We start from the raw sequence: 16,214 nt of genomic DNA, 5'->3' as shown, positions 1-16,214 counted from the left end.
CCCTGTTTCCTATGCGTACATTGTCAATAAACCCCCCCCCCCATACACAAGCGAACGAATTTGGGTTAACTCCCTCTCCATGCGTACGTACTCAATGTATGGAACCTTATCAGTGCCGTATTGCACAAGCGAAAAACTACACGGCGTGCAAACAAGACACAAAATATGTGCTGACCGATGGGGAATTAAGTTCAGAGTGTATGCGTTTCTCAACTGCAATGCTATATTTTTTTCAGATGCAGTCCAAGGTCAGAATCGGATCAGAATCCTTCATCCTGGAGGAATATGATGAACTATGAAGTTATTTTTCAAACACTGTATGCCCAGTTTTTCGGGTTATGAAGTCACTGGACTTGTAACGATGAACTGAGGGACTGCACATAGTGCCAGGCGTGCGCGAAAAAAGCAACAAGGACTTCAAACCACAAAGACATTTGTCATGTTTGTCAAGGAAATTTCAAATGTCCAAGTCCTGCGGTATTTGCTTGGATATAACTTTAAAAATCACGTTCCGCGCAAGCAGTGCGCGGCGTTCATTTATTAGCTTATGGATTTCATTTCTTCAGCAACGGCACTTTGCGGGCGACTTGTTCGTAAACGCGTGGCGAGCTGTAAAGGAGCCGCCGCACTTGCAAGCAAAAACACTGTCTTAGCCGGGAGAGCTTTGTGCAGATAGAGAGAGGCGAGTGTATTTGTTGTGCAGATTCGCAACACAGGGAGTCGAGAATCATAGCCGTTGTGAGGCTCTGCCATTTTCAATTCAGCTGCACAAAAAAAATATTTCGATGGCAAAAAAACGTGCAACCAAATGCGCAAACAGCTGCCTTCATGTCGATGCATACCTTCGCTGCGTAAGACTGGCTGTCCTTGACACGAATCGTCCTGAGAATAGCCCGCATCAAAGCCACATAGCGCCCTCTGGTGGTGCATATCAGACCCGCGCAAGGTGAAAGCGGGCCTGGTATGCACCACCAGAGGGCGCTGCGTGGTGGTGAAAGTCGCTCCACTTTCGAATATGGAGGCCAGCGCGTGCAGAGGAATGAATGTTTAATGGGCAGCACGCCATTCTACAACTCGGGAGCCAGGATTTTAGATAGCGATGTCAACAGAGCAATATTGCAATATTGGCTTGATTGCAGGGGGAAAGACTAACTGATTGAAACGTGTGCACCTGCGCTCACTTCAGCAGGTACAACTCCTTGGTGAGCATGGACACCACGCACGGTATCTGCTTGCTGTTGTTGAAGTCTGCGTCAGTGGTGTTCGACGTGAACTCCGTGGCGACTCGCCGGTTGACTCGCGTGAGTAGCTTGGTGAGCTCCATCCGCTGGCCATGCTCCTGCAGCTCGGAGCACAGCGACTGGATGAAGCATGAGCCTTGCGCCGGGTTACGCCACGAGAAGTACCCTGTGGGGAGGGAGTCGCACGCTCGCGATATTAGAAACCTATGGGAGAAGTTTGCAGGGGGGGGGGGTAACCCCCCGCCCAAACTGGATACCTTCATTGAGTTATTTTCAGAAGTTTACAATTCAGATAAAAAATTAAGATATTATATGCACCCGCAATTCCTAATGTTAGGGTCAATGCGAACTGCCCTCCCCTCCCCCCAAATATAGAAGTCAAACTCCACAGGAAACCCTATTCACTCTTTAATCGCTCGCACCCAGTGACGGACTGGGACTAAAATAAAATCGGCCCAGGCCTTTTTGTAAACACACCGGCCAAAATTCGGGAAATGGGCATTTACTTATTGATTTTAAATGGGTTGTGCGACGAACTGTGTACTCATCGCTTGATTTACGATGTGACGATGTTTCGGCGTGATTTTGCCGTGCGATCTCATTGGACCATTTGAGCTCGGTCCTAAAAACACAAATGGGCCGGTGACGAAAAATGTTTGGGGCTGTCAAAGATTTGGAGAGCGCAAATAAGTCATGAAGAGTACACAGAGATAATCAAATATTTAAAAAATTAGTTTTACTCTAATCACATTTGAAATTTCCCCACACTCACTGGTTCTCCAGCCCTCAGAATGGACTGACCCACCAGGCATTTGCCCGGACTGCTGCCCTATGGCCATTCTGGGCCATAGGGCTGTTTGTTACTGGCCGTTTAGCGTTTTAGGCCTTCAGGCCTGTGCTCGGCAACCGTGATTAAAGTATATATATAAAAAAAACCACAGTTGAGAGTCAAGCTCAATGTTCAAGCGTCTCCCAGTCCAAACGCACGTGTTGCGATGCGCGTCTGTGGCGGATCCTAGCTGTTAGTGGGAATTCCACATTCCCTTGATGGGGGCCAGTCTATCCGAAAGATGGTCATTGTTGGCTTGGCACAATATAGTCCACATTTTATTCACACAGGAGCGATGATGGGCCTCGTCAACCTCCATCAGGAAAACTGAACGACGTTATAACGGTGAGTTGAATGCTATATATGCGGCCAACTTTAAAAAAGGACATGCTCGGCTGAATTTGAAGGTATTCTTTGTAGTAATAGGTTTTTACCCTTTAAACTGGTACAAAAACTGACACCTTTATACAAGGCATCATGTTTGCAATAACCACAACACAAGCAGTCAAAATGTAATAAAAAAAAGAAACAACTCTGATAATAATAATGATAAGGACAGTGCTTATCATTATCAGAGTTGTTTCTTTTTGTTTGCATTTTGACTGCTTGTGTTGTGGTTATTGCAAACATGATGCCTTGTATAAAGGTGTCAGTTTTTTGTACCAGTTTAAAGGGTAAAAACCTATTACTATATTTTGCCACTGGTAAAGGAGGTCTCATAGTGGTATTCTTTGTGGTCAGCATCATTGCTGTGATTTTCCTGTGTAGTTATGAGAATGGTTCAAGTAATTCCAGGAGTTTTGCTCAGAAAAGAGAGTTTTAGTTTCGGGATTCTGGTATCCACATTTTGTCGCAGATAAGTGTGGAGTCGCCCACCAGCGCTTGCCGTGGGTGATAAACTCATCATGCGGTCTGCGAGTTGTCATGGATAAGAGGAGTCATGTGGCACATTCGTCATTTTAGCCGGAAGGTCATTTTGCGGGGAAGGAAACTTTTCGCGAATGGTATTGGAACTCTCTCATCTGCAACAGACAACAGCGCTACATCAGCGGCCCGCACGACAAGATTTTTCCGCTGTAATAGTCGTGCCGATTGATTGAGCAGAATTTATCATATTTTTTGGGTCTTTCGGTAAAGTCACGTAGGTAGGTTCAACGAAAATAAAAAAAATTACGACGTTTCGATCGCAACACAAGCGGTCGTAGTTTTTATTTTTATTTTATTTTCTTTGAACCTATCTACGTGACTTTACCGAAAGACCCAAAGAATATGAATTCCTGCAGTCACGAAAGCTTTAAGTCAAGACAGAATTTGTCAGTTACTACAACCTACCATTTAAGTTTGGAAATTTTTGTTGTTTTCTGGGAAACATCAAATAATTCAGTGAACATGGATACGATCTTGGCTGAGTGCTGAAAGCACGTGGCTCCTCACCTGAGACGGTGGCGAATGCGAATAGGAAGTCTGGCTGCATGAGATCGACAGTGGGCAGTAGAGAGGCTTCCTTCACATTCGGGTTTCCATCGCATTCAACCACGTCCACACCTTTGTCCAGCAAGGTTCCACGGCAAGCCTGGGTGGAGAAACACAACAACAGCCTCATTAGCATCATCTACCTACTCCAGGAACGACTCGCCAAGTCCCGAGACTATTTCCAGGATCTGCTAGTCGTGTGGCATTTGACCAATTCCTCCTTAATTCGTTCATCGTGTACCCAGGAAAAACCCAGTGTGCATATGAGAGGCTGACACTCAAACCCAGAAAGGGCCATGAACTAACACGCTTTGCTGCCCTTCCCCCAGTCACCCCACAGCCGAGAGGGCTGGGAGTTTCACAACTCTATATTTAATACAACAACCTTCATATCCGGAATACTGGATTATAGGCTTGTTCCACCGAATACATATATTTCAACATCACTCAAATTATCCATCAGGACAGGTGATGGTGCGTGTAGTCGAGTGATTGGCTCACAGGAGGTTTTGAGTTAAAATTCTGTTGGAGAGTCAGCTCAGCCTATCGTTTTTTTCACGAGACAACAATACGGTTACCTTTTTTAGGCACACATTTTGCTACTTAGGGCACGAAGGAAGTTCAACGTACATATACATGCATACATTGCGGGAAGTCAGCGGTTCTCATATGACGAGTCTGGTCCCCTGACACAGATGCCGTGTGCGGAACTCCCACCACTGTTTGTTTAAAACAGGCCGTGACACTCATTGAGTTTGACTCGGTCATGTGCTCTGATGTGACTTGCACCACATGCTGTTTTGCGTGAGCCCGCAAAACACGTGGCAACGCTACCCCACAGCACAAGCGCAACAACAACAAAAACCTACACTTTTGGCCGACCCAAAATTCCCGAGCCGACGACGTTGCTCTATTTTTACTGAGATCCCCCACGGCTGTGCACCTTGGGACAGCAGCAGCAGCAGTACAGAGGCACCCTGGGGGGCGAGTTAAGGCGTTGGCCGGGCGGACGCACCTGTATGAAGACGAGTCGAGGCTTGCCAACCAGCGAGGGGCAGCTGCTGTCGGAGAAGGGCTTGGCGATGTCGGAGAGAGGCATCGGGCCGTCCGTGCCATACACCACGCCGTCCTCGCCATGGCTCAGCACCACGCACACGAGGCAGGCGCACTTCTTGAGATTCTCCTGCGATGCTGTGGGCGGGGGGTGGGGGGGGGGGGAACACGCGTCTCCTCGTTGCCAACCGCGCCTCGTTTTACCAATGCCGCCGATGGTGTGCAACCTGCCTTGGTGGGAACTACGGTTCGATGGCGAGCATCACGGGCTGATAATTGCAAGGTGACGAATGAAAAGCTCATTCCATCGTTGCAGCGTCAAACGTTTGTCGCACAATGTTGTGGGAAGCCAGGATTGGTTGTCCTGCACCAAGATTGACCACTATCGTTGGAATGTGACATTGTAGCTTTGCATGGGAATTCCGGGCAGGTTACAGTCGGGGTTAGGTGCTGTATTTGCACTCCCTTGACTTTATCAGGCTGGGCGGTTAAAGTCCATCCTGCATGGCCCTGGTAGACTCATCCCGTTATCGTCATCCCTTTAGCACTCGGTGAGAAACCAACAGTGGATGTCCAAAGGACATACTTGCCTTCGCTACACGAATGTGGAGTCTTCACCACGAGCTCATGGCTGTCAAAGGAGACGAGCGCTGCTCGATCACTTGCATCACCATGGAGACACTAACTTAAAAACTGTATTCTACATAATTTCATAAAACCTCAACTTTTCACGGAGAAAAAAGCATTAGATAATAAAACAAATATCTCGACAAGTTCGGTTACACAATGAGTGCACAGGACTCACTAACACTTCACCCGTGTCTCTGTTACGGTTCAAAGGGCTACCTCGTGAGTTGGAAGTCGTGTGACAGTGATGGCTAGAATGGTTCAGGATGTGGAACCCCTGTCAGTTCGTTGTCCTTCCCGCACACCTCTGATTAAGCACGATCCAACATACATACACACGTACACCAAAGGGGAACTCGTACAAGCGGAGGAGCCACCGGTAGCCAATGCCACCACAGTGGGCGAAGACTAGCTGCCGCTCACTGCTCTACCGGCCCCTCGGCACTCCGCCGTGCCCATGCCCTCCCGATACAATCTCCACGTGCGGCCTCGTGTGTGGCCCGGGTTCACGGACTGGAGCAAGAGGGCGAAAACACACAACGGCTTAATACGGGTGACGCCGATGCAATTTGAATACCTTCTTTCAAAAAGGTTCTCATCTCTTCACACGTAAGGTCTTTTCTGTATTTCACCTCGAAGCCCAAACTGTGGAAGCAATCGGAGAGGCGACTCGCGTCCGTCTGCGTCCCGTTCCGTTTCGCCATCCCTTGGGTCACGTGGGTCGAACGGAAGGACGTACGGATGAGGCATTAGCGCAGCTTTCACCCCACGTTAAAGACAAACATCTGTCAAGCCAAACTTATTTGCATTCCACACAATCGGTCTAAAAAAATGAAATACATTTTTTTTTAATTAATTTTAATTTCATTTTTTTACCTACGTGACTTTACCGAAAGAACTAAGAGTATGAATCCTTGCAGTCACGAAAGCTTCAAATCTAGAATCGGTCTAAACACAGATTTATTACACGAGTACATTTGTTGTCCTGCGGGAGTGATTTGCTCCCTCCAAAGGAATGTGGATTCTTCACCACTTGCTCAGGACCACCAACAGGGGTGGGCACCGCCGCATATTTGCGCAGGAAGATACTGCCACTTGATATTATTACTATTATTAAAATCGCAAATTGCATCCAGTCAATGCTATTTAAGTCACGTCACGTGGTAAAAAGGCATGTTACACCAAAAAATAGTTTGTTGAATTTCAAGCGAATGTAATCTCGTTTAACACGTAGGCTTTCGTGATCTAATCTGGCTGTCGCCTGATGAAGCTAGTTGTCATTACTGGAAGAACGTCGTACTCAGATTGTAAATGTTGTGGCTTTGCTCCCCAACACACCGGTGTGCTGTACTAGTAACGAATTGGCCACGTTCTGTTTACGTGACAAACCTTACTAGTTGGGTGGTGGCAGGTTTAACGACACATTCATTTATTTACGCGATCTAACCCAAAAAAACCTGTTTTATGAATGTAATAATATCGTCTGCTATATTTACTCATTATTTATTCATGCATTCTTTGCTACCAATTTTTGTGTCACAATGTATATATGTATGCATTTTTTTTGGGCAAAACCTAATCTTAGCAACAAATGTTCGCATCCTGCACCTCCAATTAGCACGGTTGGCTACGTACGGTGTGAAAGAAGTTCAACATACATCCGTACAAATGAACAAATATAACGCATTCGTTTCTGAGCCTGTGAGCCATTCCTGGCTGTGTGTGTGTGTGAAACCAATGAGCTATAATACCAAGGTGAAGTGAACGCTTACCAGCTCTGGGAAAAAAGTTCTCATTGTTGATGATGATGCAATTGCCGATGGACTTGTAATGCATGCTGTACGAGTGTATCTGCGAATCCATGTCCTCCAAGTGTCCGTCGGGCTTCATGCTTGCGTCTCCCATGCAAGCACTCTTGATCACCACGCGGGATATTTTTCTTTTGGGGAACACAACAAACACTTAAGAGCACAGTCTCCAGGAAAGCCTTTAAGTGCACAGATTAATCGCTTTCCTTTCAATTGTTTATTTTTGCCAGGTAAGGCCCATTGAGCTGTATAGCTCTCTTTCAGAAGCGACCTGGTCACAAATGATAGCTCAACGAAGTGGCTTATCATGTGGAAATATACAGCAGCCAACTAATATAAACGGACGTTGATTCTAAATGTTGAGGGAAAACCCGGAGGACCCGGAGAACAATCCACGCGATTACGGGGAGAACATTCAAACTCCAAATATACAGGTGTATACCAAGAGTCTGCGTCCTTACAGCGATCGTTCTACACAGCAGGTTTTAAATCGTGTTACAACCTGGCGTTAATGCCCCTTCAAAAAACTCCACACACTCGTCAATAGCACCTTGGCGTTAAAATGCAACATAGATAATAGCACATGAAGGGGCATTGGCCGAAACGTCGCCTATTGTATATTTTTCCGTTTAATGCCACACGCGGTTGTTATTGACATGGAACATGCTGAGTAATGTTTTTTATTGTGCTTGTGCACCACTGCCAATGCAGCAGCAGCACCATCACCAGGTAACTGGCGCCTCCCAGTGGTTTACTACATCGCAGTACCGTACAGTACACTACATTAATAGGGTTATTCTTAAACTTGGCATCTTCGAAATTGGCATAGAGCTCTTGAACATTTTGCCACGAGCAAGATTACAATATGTTTATGTACATGTCGTTTTATTTTTTACGTATTTTCATAGGACACACTTTGCTTTAAATAGATTTCCATGCTTGGAAACTACGGAAGAAATCAGCAAAGCCACCGAATGGCAGGGCACCCAGCGGCATAATTATTACCCTTCGAATTCACGATGACGACGATGACGCTGATGCAATTATGGTTTCATAATTTGCAAGAACGCACTGTCAATTGATTATGCTTTCCTGCAGGAGCTGAACTCGTGCAGCTGCACTTTACTTAAGCTGCACTTTAGTGAAAGGATTTGTTAAAACATGGATTTCCCTGACACGAGTTCTGACACTCAGTCCCACGAGTCTCAGACTACGCAGGGAAACCCGCTAAAAGCACTCAGCCGTGGTGCATTATGCAAATTTAGTGCAGCTGCACTTTAGTCACACTGGCAAAAATGAGAATATTTACGCTGGAGGAATGCGATGAGCTGTATGACGCTTCTTTTTCACGGATGTGCAGCAGGGGCACGGGGACAGAAATTGGCGTGGGCAATACATCGACCGGACCCACGCGTAAGTGCAGCCTTGTGACGGGGTTGACGACGGGGGGCAGTAAAAGCCAAGCAGCGCATGTGACTTTACGCTGGATGAAGCAAGACCGTTGCCCGAAACGTCGACCATTCTCTCTCTGTGAGCCACGGCCTTTTCCCGTTGAGCTCTGTCCATGATATCACCGTTACACGTGTTTCCTTTTCTATATGGCCACACAATGTTATTGGCGAACGTGTGATGTTTTTGCTAATGTGATTGTTTGTACGTGGAAAGTAAAACCTCGACGGTGCTCGTGTCAGGGAACGAGGAGGGATTATATATGTGGCGAGATGTTAGCTCCCTCGCCTGGTATGCAGGAGGTTCGTGGTTTCGATCTTGACCCTGACGCTTGCTGTATGTTTGGAGTTTGCATGTTCACTCTTTGGTCACGTGGATTTTTATCCGGGGCCTTCGGGTTTTCCCTCCACATTTAAAAAAAATAGTATTTGGTTGCTTTAAAAGTTCTACGTGATAAGCCATTTCATTGAGCTATTATGTGTGGCCAGGTCGCTTCTGAAAAATAGCTGCATACCTCAGTGGGGCCCCTACCTGGTAAAGTAAATATAGTTTAGTTTAGTTCTGTATATGTTTTGCAAAGCGTATAGAGAGCTTGTTGCTTTGACGGGGTCGTCATGGCAATGGCTCCGGATACCTCCAGTTTCAAGAAAGATTCTGATTCTGGTAACCCGATGTAATTGCTCTGGCGACAAGTCGGCTTCTCGCTTGCGGTTTCAAAGTTGCACCAACAGGAGGGGGTAGAGCCCCGTGGATTGAGACCAACTCTGCTTGCAGCGCTTGTGTATTATAATTTATTGAGTAGAATAGTTTACCTGCATGATCCCTCGCGATGGAAGACAGTGGTGCCATTGTGGCCATGCAACACAAACTATGGACCATATAATCTAGATTTGAAGTTTTCGTGACTGCAGGGATCTATACTCTTTGGTTTTGCCCACTTCAGCGATTGTTTCTTGCTGTGGTTGTACCACCTGATGGCGGACGCTTGTGTTGCGCCCGGGACGTCGTGATTTAATTTACTTTATTTTATACCTACGTGACTTTACCGAAAGAACCAAAGAGTATGGACCATATAGTAAACCCAAAGAGATACATAGAGATATATTGATACTTACATAGATATAAAGACCATATAGACAAATATAACCTAAGAACAGTGGATTGATCATGGCTGAAGGTATTGTTATTTTGAAGTTAATAAGGATTGGATTATACCATTGGAACCTCATTTGCCAGTAAAAAATATGATAATTGGTTTTTTACCCTTTAATCTGGCAACAAAACTGACACCTTTTTTTACAAGGAGTCATGTTTGCATAGACCACAATACCTGCAGTCATAATGCCAAAAGGCCTTTTGGCGTCATCTGGTCCAACACCATGTGAGACTAGGCTCTAAGGAAACCTGTCTCGGGTGTGGACCAATCAACTTCAAGGACAGTGCATGCATTATCAGAGTTATGTTTTTGTTTGCATTACGACTGCAGGTATTGTGGTCTATGCAAACATGACTCCTTGTTAAAAAGGTGTCAGTTTTGTTGCCAGATAAAAGGGTAAAAAAAACAATTATCAAGGATTGGATTATGTTTCTCTGAAAATATTTTTGTTTAAGTTCGAACCTTTGAGAAACCACTAAAGGAATTAGGAATTGATGTATACACAAGCATAGTGAGTGTCATCAGAACCAGTGATTGAACAGCAATGCTCCCTGAGTGACAAGATGCCCCCTGTATGACAAGATGCCTCCTGCATGGCAAGCTGTTACCCTCATTCACCTGTTGACACAAGCCCCATGTGCAGATTTTACAAAACCCAATACCAACCTCACGACTTCAGCTGCTGTTGCAGTTAAACGTATAGAATGCACTTACGTTGTTGACTCTATCGTAGCCATGCCATTCCGACTGAAAGCAAGCTGCCCATTGATCGTGTGTATAATTCGTGAGATTCTTTGAATTTAGTGTGGCTTAAAGAGTCAAATAGTGGCACTTGAACAATTCCATTCCGGTCTCAGCCGCAGACATTCAAGGAATTTAGGTGTGGAAATCCACGCCCAAATACCCCTACTGTACTGAAGAAGAATGGAAATGTGTTGAGGCTGTTGGCTTTGAGGTGAGTGTAAGGAGAGCAGGGAGTGGGACGAGGCATCAATTCGTGAATATCATTTCCCAAGCTCTGAATACACGTTTTGAATCACGTGTCTAAGAATCTACATTGCTATATGTATGTATGTTGAACTTCTTTCGCACCGTACGTAGCCAATCGCGCTAATCGGAGGTGCAATTAGCACCTGAGCCCATTAAATGCAACATATATCCGTATATGTTGCATGTAATGAGTTCATGTCTACCCTGCAGCCACTTTAGAGGCACTGCCATTCATTACAATGGTAAACGAATTCCATTCTTCAATTGAACTTTGAACTTGAATCACAATAGTTGAACAAATCATCAGTCTCTAACTGAACCAGGTCAGTGGCACCGACGCCTGCTTGGCCATGCTGAATGTGCGTTTATTTTTTGCACCGATAGTGAAGCTCCAATCGGTTAGCCATGTTAACCAACGCAGGGTTCACGACGAAACGTCTGCGACTGGGCTACAATGCAGTCGCATTCAGCATATTGCGCTCATAACGTCGACCGTTGTAATTATATCCAGGTCAAGCATTTGAATAACTTGCTCTGTATGGGATATATTACAACGCAAAACCTGCAAACTTGATAAATGCTAGTTCGAATGGAATGGCATCATCACTATTCAATTAAAAAAATGATAACACGAATCCCTAAAATATGAGAAGTCTCTTTGGGTTAGATCGTGTAAGTATAAATGTGTCGTTAACCCGCAACCAGCCGACACACCCAATTAGTAAGGTGGGCTGAAGTAGTAACTAATTGGCATGTTCTGTTTACGTGACAAACCCTACTGATTGTCTGTGTTGGGTTGTGGTGGGTTAACGACACATTTATACTTACACGATCCAACCCAAAAAAACCTTAATTATGAATAATATTAGTCGCGAAATCCTACGTATCAAACTCCATAAAAATATTCTCCGAGAGAATAGTCAAAGTCAAACTGGTCCAAGCGAAAAAACCCACGGCACTCTACAGAAATACAGCACAAATCGTTGGCCAGTGTAATGTGAGTGAAAGAGGCCATGCACAAGGTCACGATTGTATTCATGACTTTGTAAATGGTTCTATTTCTGGTGGAGAGGTGGTAATGGAACATATCTCACTTAAACCATTATTGATAACTCTTGACGACTGCGCTCAACACAGACATTTTGACACAAAGGGACGTAGACTGGTTCCGTGAAGATGATTCGACCGAACAGCTCGTATGAAATCCAAGTTCAAATGATTTGTTTTGCTGGTTTTTTAAGTTCACTCGGGGTTGGGCCCTCGATCAGAAATTCTCGGCCGTCATCATCTTCCAGAGAGATAATGTTCTAGCAATGAGTGATGCTCTGCATTCTGCAGTAGTTTCAAATGGAAATGTCTTCGTTTATGGAATATGATCGAGATAGAAAAATGTCATAATTACATGTACCGTCATATATTTTGGAAGCACATGGGTACAACCTTGACTCACTTGATCATTGTCTTAATGTCCTTCTTGAGATGTCCATCAAGAGCATCCTCCTCTTCACTGCGGTCTTCCTGGCTAGAGCCTGTGGCTTTAATGTTGATTTCATCGTTGTCCATGCTGCAACCCATAATACAAGAGATACACAGAGGGAAACGTGTCGTCATAAAAAATACTTTATATTGTACATAATAGAGGTGTTTGGGTTAGATCGCCTAAATATATAAATGTGTCGTTAAAATCCGCCACCACCCGACACAGCCAACTAGTAAGGGTTGTCACGTAAACAGAACATGCCAATTCGTCACTGGTACAGCACACCGGTGTGTTGGAGAGCCAAGCCGCAACATTTACAAACGTTTCGCCAGTAATTACAACTAGCTTCATCAGGCAACAGCCAGATTTGTGGAGAAGTCCACCTGTTTCGTTCCTTATATAGAGGCGTAGATGTGGTGACCACCCTTCTGCGCTCTTGCACAATGTGGAGGGAGGATTACTGAGGCAACGAACATTATGCATGTACATTATGCGAGCCCTTTGAACTTGTCCTTCCTGTATATTGTGTTTATTAAAATAGCCCTACCAACGGTAATCCCTATTGACGTACGGTGCCCTTTGTAGGAATGCATTTAAATAATGTATTATTTGATGATTCGCTTCCACGCAGCACTAAGGCAGTAGCTATCAGAACGGTTAAAGTTATTTAGATTTATTTCAATTTCGATAGATTCTCTGATTAGTCTTGGCCAGTAGTAGCTAGTTTTTGCCGAAAACTTCAACATCAAAATCAATTGTGTCCTTGTTGGCACGCATGTTCTGCTACTGCTGACAGTTGTATTTGGGAGAATTTAATATTTCGCTGATGTATTTTTAGTCTCGTGTTGATCATTCGTCCTGTTTGCCCAACATAACATTTACCACACGTGCAGTTAATCCTGTACACACCTTCTGTTGATAGCTTCGGTAATACATATTTTGTACCAGATATTATTTTTGTATTTTATGTACCGTGCCAAATCTGACTCGAATGTTTTGTTTTTCCAAACATCTGGCTAGTTTATCAGTTACTCCCGCAATGTACGGTATTTTATCGTTTTAATTACTTGGGCAGTTTCAATGCTTTTGTTATTTGATTTGGTTTTGGTATTCAATGCCCTGTTGATTTGTGCATCATTGTAACCGCTCATTTGCAGCGTACAGTACACTAGTCGATGGCGTATATTCTTGGCTTCGAATCTCCGCGAAGCTTCTGGGCCACAACTCTGAACCGCATCCACCACACAAACCATGGCAGAAGTTGCGGATACTTGATGCACAAGTGTATAGGACTTTGGCCACCCACAACTGAACCATGGAACATATAACGAATCCGTGACCGATTCGCAAGTACAAAGGAGGAGGCATCGCCACAGCGATGATGAACCACTCCCGCTACTGACGCAATCATCATCGTCACCTCTACTCGGAGACTCGTGCCCGCAGAGTCCTTCTCGCCAAGAACATCACAAGCTGATAGGAGAGATCAAAAGGCATATGGAAGTTGATGACTGAAAGCGGTTCTGCGTGCTAGAAACGATCTGTCATGTGAGGATAATGAAATGACGTGAATGTAATGACGATGATACGTCTGCGCAATTCATAATGCTACTGTTGTCAGGGGAAGTGATACCGGTGTAAAGTGATGGTAACGCAATTGATGTCGATGTCACTGATGTAATTCAGCTTTACGTTATCGATGTCTCCACGAGGGTGCAAATGGGAGCAGAGGCAATGAGTGGGTGATGATGACGATGATGACGACGACGTTAACGTGACGTGGCGCGGAGAGGAGTGAGGGGAATGGAAATCAGGTAGAGCAACCGATAAAGTGAAGGTGGGGGCGGGTGTGGTGTTTAAATTAGGGGTTGCTATTGTTTGGCTGGAACGGATGGATGATTGGGAAGGTTGATTGAGTGGTGATGCAGGGGGTGGTGATGCAGGGGGGGGGGGTGTAATAAGGGGGTGAGTGGAAGATGATTGGAGGGGTTATAAATAGGGAGGGTGTGGATTTGGAGGGAAGAGTGTGAGCAGCGGTGTTACGTAGCGAGCAGTTACATCATAGAGGAGAGGGGGAAAAATTGATAGCTACCGCGATGAACGTTTGTGTTTTTAAAGGACATTTAGCTTAAGTCTTTAAACACGCACACTGACTCTCACTTGGGTAGTCAGCCTGTTCTTGTTTTGCGAGTGGTGGCTAGCATTAATAGCAAAATGTCGCGAAGTTTGAGGTATTTCCGTGGTTATTACACCGGTGGTGAGGCGAGTACCATTTGTCCAACGGGAGATGAGTGGAGGTGAACTTTGGGCAGAGCGTCATTGGGGTTGGACTAGGGGTGTAAGGGGAGGCAGTCGGCAGGAGCGAGACTGGCAAATGCAGTTTTGACTCTGAGGAGAGCGAGCAAAGTGATGCGTATTCTTAGGTGTTTTCGGTAAAGTCACGTAGGTAAAACATTTAAATTAATAAAAGTAAAATAAAAATAAAATATTATTAATTATAATTTTTTACCTACGTGACTTTACCGAAAAAAACCTAAGAATATGAATCCTTGCAGTCACGAAAGCTTCAAATCTAGAATCAGAGAGATGCGGTCATGGGAGAACAGAATCGCATTCAATTATTCGATTTAATTTGCGTAATACGTTGGCACGAGTATTCGACTGCACTCGATGCTCGACTAATCTCACCCTTGTTTCGCTGACCTCGCTGTTTTGTGTGGTTTGCGCAATAAGCCTCCTTTAGATTGTAATGCGATGTTTATGTAGGGTTACTAGGCGGCACTTTCTATAGAATCTAACTTGCCCAGGCTCGCGGCGACTGTGCGCGATCAACATTCTAATCGTGCCTCGCGTCCCAGCGCCGGCAGCGTGGACGTTATACCGAGTCCAGAGACATCGCACGGAGGGGGATGACCGCTTCCGATTCACCTGGCGGTGTGTGTGGTTAGACGTCTTGTTCACCTGGCAGTGTGTGTGGTTAGACGTCTTGTTCACCTGGCAGTGTGTGTGGTTAGACGTCTTGTTCACCTGGCGGTGTGTGGTTAGACGTCTTGTTCACCTGGCAGTGTGTGTGGTTAGACGTCTTGTTCACCTGGCAGTGTGTGTGGTTAGACGTCTTGTTCACCTGGCAGTGTTTGGTTGGACGTCTTGTTCACCTGGCAGTGTGTGTGGTTAGACGTCTTGTTCACCTGGCAGTGTTTGGTTGGACGTCTTGTTCACCTGGCAGTGTGTGTGGTTAGACGTCTTGTTCACCTAGCAGTGTGTGTGGTTAGACGTCTTGTTCACCTGGCAGTGTGTGGTTAGACGTCTTGTTCACCTGGCGGTGTGTGTGGTTAGACGTCTTGTTCACCTGGCAATGTGTGTGGTTAGACGTCTTGTTCACCTGGCAGTGTGTGTGGTTAGACGTCTTGTTCACCTTGGCAGTGTGTGTGGTTAGACGTCTTGTTCACCTGGCAGTGTGTGTGGTTAGACGTCTTGTTCACCTGGCAGTGTGTGTGGTTGGACGTCTTGTTCACCTGGCAGTGTGTGTGGTTAGACGTCTTGTTCACCTGGCAGTGTGTGGTTAGACGTCTTGTTCACCTGGCAGTGTGTGTGGTTAGACGTCTTGTTCACCTGGCAGTGTGTGTGGTTAGGCGTCTTGCTTACCTGGCAGCGCGTGTCTGTCGATCTCCCTTTAATCGTGTTAACCGTCTTTACCTGGCAGGTGGCGTGTAAGAGCGCGCGCGTGTTACTAAGCTCTCTTACCTGCCTTTAGTGGCGCTGCCTTGCCTGACAGAAGGGACGCGCGCGTGTGTGTGAGCACTTCCTCACCTTAGAGTGCAGTTGACCGATTTGCTTGGCAGGCTTCTGTTTGAAGAGCAGCGAGCCCTCGGCCGAGCCCTGGACGCGAGTTCGTCTGCTGGCGAGAACGTCTTTCGCATCGCGCGCAAAGTCGCCCCAACCGGTGCTAGTCGCCGCTGCGGGTTTGTGCGGCCGAGAGCGACACTCGTGGCACTGACTTTTCTGATGCCATGCGCCTTGCAGGAAATCCCACTTCTGGTTTCGTTCGTGGGCTCCCCTCTACCCCCCCCCCCCCCCCCACTATGTTAACGGGGCCCTTCGCGACTTC

At 45.8% G+C, this 16,214-nt stretch overlaps 1 protein-coding gene across 1 annotated transcript; it reads right to left on the bottom strand.

The window, feature by feature from the left end:
• Positions 1-141: 141 nt before the first annotated feature.
• On the bottom strand, positions 142-16,153 carry LOC133350668 (caspase-7-like). Its single transcript, XM_061565273.1, has 7 exons — positions 15,917-16,153; positions 12,077-12,190; positions 6,996-7,162; positions 5,801-5,929; positions 4,559-4,734; positions 3,505-3,643; positions 142-1,407 (listed from the first exon to the last, which is right to left on the bottom strand). Exons 1-7 carry the CDS (start codon positions 16,024-16,026, stop codon positions 1,178-1,180), a joined length of 1,065 nt encoding a protein of 354 aa, XP_061421257.1. The 5' UTR covers positions 16,027-16,153; the 3' UTR covers positions 142-1,177.
• Between the last annotated feature and the right edge of the window lie 61 nt (positions 16,154-16,214).

This window comes from Lethenteron reissneri, chromosome 34 (assembly GCF_015708825.2).
Source record: "Lethenteron reissneri isolate LAM-NWPU_2019-01 chromosome 34, ASM1570882v1, whole genome shotgun sequence".
Lineage (NCBI taxonomy): Eukaryota > Metazoa > Chordata > Hyperoartia > Petromyzontiformes > Petromyzontidae > Lethenteron > Lethenteron reissneri.
This window is presented reverse-complemented; position numbering and strand designations above follow the sequence as displayed.

Bases quoted from the DNA above. Each gene is read 5' to 3' on its own strand.
- LOC133350668 (XM_061565273.1), bottom strand. From the start codon at position 16,026: ATGCGAAAGACGTTCTCGCCAGCAGACGAACTCGCGTCCAGGGCTCGG. The intron at 3,644-4,558 runs GTGCGTCCGCCC...TTCTCCACCCAG, and splicing joins CTCGACTCGTCTTCATACAG to GCTTGCCGTGGAACCTTGCT. The intron at 1,408-3,504 runs GTGAGGAGCCAC...CCCTCCCCACAG, and splicing joins CGCATTCGCCACCGTCTCAG to GGTACTTCTCGTGGCGTAAC.